A 3,684-nucleotide genomic window follows, 5' to 3' on the forward strand; every position below is an offset into this window, starting at 1 on the left:
AGGATCAAGGTGAGGATCAAGGTGATGGTGAAAATGCAGCACGCGCTACCGATCTGGCCGATGATGAAGTGTTTGGCTTTACCACCCACGAGGCTGAGCAAATTCTGCCTTGGCAGGGCAGAGCCGACGACGACGCCGACGACAACGACTTTGCAGGCTTCGTTCGTCAGCCTCCATTCGACCAAGAGCGTATCGAGATCGAGGTGGAGACGTCGTGGTTCGACGCCACTGGAACTCCCTTCCGTGGCGACCGCTCTGTTTACAGCGAGAAAAACGAGCTCTTCCGTCCCGATGCAAACTCGGACGGAATTGTAGGTTAGGCTTCGCAGAGCGAGGGATGTCGCACTCCTCCGCCTCATCCAGCAACGCCAAGACCGACTATAAAGCACAGCAGTATCTATCTGCCTTCTGAGATGCAGACTACGCTAACGTCCTGATACTCGTCGAGCTGTTCGAGGATACATCACATATATATGCGGAAGCCCAATCTCATGGCAATATCGGAAACACCACACGGTTGTGTTATCCACAACAGAAGCAGAATACAGCGCTCTGTGCCACTGCATGCAAGAAGTCATTTTCTTAAATCTTCTACTCGTCGAACTAGACCACAAAAGCCCACATGCAATCACTCTATATGAGGACAACTAAAGTTGCATTAAGCTTTCATACAACCCTGAGTTGCATGGTAGAAGTAAACATATTCACATTAGATACTGTCTCGTGCAGGAGAAAGTGGAACGAAAAGAATTTGAGATTAAATACTGTAACACAAAAAACATGGTAGCTGACATTTTCACAAAATCTTTAGCAAGACCAGCATTTACAAAGTTAAGAAACGCACTTTGTCAATGAACCTAATAAAAATCACACCAGCACTTAAGAACTCCAAAACAAAAACAATTTTTTTTGTTTTTGTTTTGGAGTTCTTAAGTGCTGGTGTGATTTTTATTACAATTCTAAATATCCATAAAAGTAAGATATTCCTCTTAAACGGAGCAAAATCCGATGCACAAACATTCACAAGTAAAAGAACAAAACTTGAATTTCTTAATAAAACGATAAAAAAGCAAAACAAAAAATTGAATTTTAAACTTAAAACTACATGGGCCTGTTCTCAACTGCATACACCCCATCAATTGTCTCGAAAAAGTTTGTAAGAAGATCCTCACGATTTGGGAAGTAGCGGTAGTTGTCAGAGTCGATGAAGACAAATTTGTTACCAACTAAGGCTTGGGCAATGCAGTGCCAGGTGCCCTGGCCGGCGACCAATCACCAAAAGTGCCGGTCGACGACTCCAAATCAAGGAGGCAGGTCGCCTGGCCCGGCTCTTGAAACTTGCCTTGACATTGAGGAACCGCAGCTGTTTCCGCCTTTTCTGCAGCCCCTTTGAAGGGCATCCATTGTGTAGGCCCCGTATAAAGGGTGGTCATGGTCCTCATTAGGTCTCACCAGTGCCAGTTTTGCCAAAATAGGTTTCATGGTAGCGGGGGTCAGAAAGTCCCTCTGCTGAAGGCTGTTGTTGATCGAGAGGAGACCGCACATCGAATAGCGATTTCTCAGCATTCCCTGGTGCTGGCACAGTACAGAAACTCGGCGAGATACCGGCATCTAACTAACTAACTAAATAAAAAGGGTTAATAATGCCGATATAAACAAAACCAAATTTCAGCTCGAGTCCACATCTCTGACTTTAGTCATCCGAGCCAAGGAAAGATGAACCGTAAGTGCCGAAGCACTCCCGTTACTAACAAAAGGTAGAGGGGGCATAGTTCCTCAGCTCTTCATAACTGTAGCACAGATCACAGACTAAGCACATTATACTAATCGGCAGTACTGACCTTAAAACAGGGAATCTGAGATCCTAGGAACTTGAGGCTTGACTCGAGAGGAAGTTGGAAAATGAGAAGTGAAATTGTCGTTATCTACTTTACTCCAAGCACACTACAACGCAGAGGTATAGATCTCCTCAGCGATATAGCCTTCTAAGTTTCCTACCCAGATAAGATCTAGAAGTAGGCAATACCGAAAAATTGCGGCAGGGGCCTCGATGAGACGGCTGCAATCAGACAGTCGAGAACGTCTCTGTTCAGACCCAGAGAGGCTGTCAGAGGTTGTGACTCAACAGAGACATGCGACTGATCTTAAAAGATGTTCACACATCACCCTCCTCAAAGTGATCAAAAATAGTTTATTCTTATTTACAGGAAGAGCAATAACTGGAGCACAAGCCACAAAGGTTTCGACAGTTAACTTTCTCAATCACAATTAAATTCTTCCTGAACTCCTCAAGTCTCCTACGCTAGAAGCACTACCTTTTACAGTTGTGTGTCGCTTGTTAGAATGAAGTGTCTTCAATATGTCAAGTGGCAAACCCATATTGATTTCAACGGGATAACCGATTTTGAAAGTTCAATTTCCGGCCAGCTGCTGTTTGCATCGACGGATTGGCAAGATAAGTTTGTGAGGACTTGACACAAGTCTCAGCTTCAGTGCTGATTGCTCAACATGGTATGTACCACATCAAACTTATGTTGTGCACATTGATTCACATCCGACGTAATGTAGCCATTTCTAAACATGGTGAGTGGAGGCAAGAAGCCTCGCCGGCAGCGCCGCGCTCGGCTCCAGGGCCCCGGCGCGCTGCTTCAGAGTAGCTCGGATACTGCATACCCCTCCTCTCGTCTGCTTGTGTGGCACTCGCACTTCACACATGCCGCGTCTCGCCACGAGAGCGTTATCAATGGCCACGCCGTCAACCAGCAACTCGAAGTTTATCTCCCGTCCAAAGCTGGGAAAGCTGCCGCGCAGTCGCTCCAATGGGAAACGGGTTTCTACTACGAAATTAAGGCGCCAGTCGACATGTTTCTATCGCCGACCTTCATCCGCGAGTATCTGACGGACGGTGGCGCCGTGTTCATGGTAGCCAAGAACGCTCCGGTGGATGCGTCACAGTCGGCGATGCTGCTGCCGTCGGGCCAGTTGCTGCTGTTGGTGGACGTAGAGACGTACCAGCAATTGGGCATCGTAGGGGAGAAGTACGGCAAGTCCATACCAACCACCAGCAGGTCGGCACATGTAAAGCGAGCACAGAAGTACGTCATCACGCTGGACTTAACGTCGTCTGCATTCACCGAAGAAGGAGGAAATACCTTTAGAGATCGAGTAAGGAAATGTCTAAACTCGAAACTGGAGGATCTTGACATGCTACTGTGCGCGTACAACCAGCGTGGATCGGCACGCACGATCTTGTTCGGAGACGATGATCAGATACCGCGCTCGCGTGTGGAATTGAATGCCAAGATAACGACGTTCAGCGACGTGTTCCTGCCCAAGTTCGGCGCGTTTTACACGGAATTGGGTGCAAACGAAGAACATGCGGAAGAGGATGGCGATACGCTTCGAACGTCGTTGCAGGAGGCTTACGACTGGTTGGGACTCGTGGCGTGTGGGCTGACCGACTTGCTGCAGCGACAGAAGCCGGAGGAGTATGTGTCGACATTCACGGGTATTCCTGATTCATTTGAGTGTGAGCCAGATAGCGAGATCACGACCGTGCGGTGGCGGGGTCTGCTTGCGGCCCCGTTTTGCTCGACTATTGTGGAGAAGGTGCAACGTGCTGTCAACAGTGGTGAGTTGCCTTGGGCTGCTGTCACGGTATGGGGTTTCCCGGATGTCTTCGTG

At 48.1% G+C, this 3,684-nt stretch overlaps 2 protein-coding genes across 2 annotated transcripts; one reads left to right on the forward strand and one right to left on the reverse strand.

Annotated features, from left to right (window-relative positions):
- Window positions 1-24: 24 nt before the first annotated feature.
- Window positions 25-320, forward strand: PPTG_14403 (hypothetical protein; the record flags this gene model as incomplete). The annotated part of the gene is made up of 2 exons (XM_008911676.1): window positions 25-27; window positions 117-320. The coding sequence occupies 2 exons, from the start codon at window positions 25-27 to the stop codon at window positions 318-320; spliced, it is 207 nt and encodes a 68-aa protein (XP_008909924.1).
- A 2,220-nt stretch (window positions 321-2,540) lies between these two features.
- On the reverse strand, window positions 2,541-3,384 carry PPTG_23566 (hypothetical protein). The gene has a single exon (XM_008911677.1). The coding sequence runs from the start codon at window positions 3,204-3,206 to the stop codon at window positions 2,838-2,840; it is 369 nt and encodes a 122-aa protein (XP_008909925.1). The 5' UTR covers window positions 3,207-3,384; the 3' UTR covers window positions 2,541-2,837.
- Window positions 3,385-3,684: the final 300 nt, after the last annotated feature.

Source organism: Phytophthora parasitica, assembly GCF_000247585.1.
Source record: "Phytophthora parasitica INRA-310 unplaced genomic scaffold supercont2.43, whole genome shotgun sequence".
In the NCBI taxonomy this organism is placed as follows: Eukaryota; Oomycota; class Peronosporomycetes; order Peronosporales; family Peronosporaceae; genus Phytophthora; species Phytophthora nicotianae.

Excerpts from the sequence above, each read along its gene's own strand:
- PPTG_23566 (XM_008911677.1), bottom strand. The coding sequence starts at position 3,206 with ATGTCAAGATCCTCCAGTTTCGAGTTTAGACATTTCCTTACTCGATCT.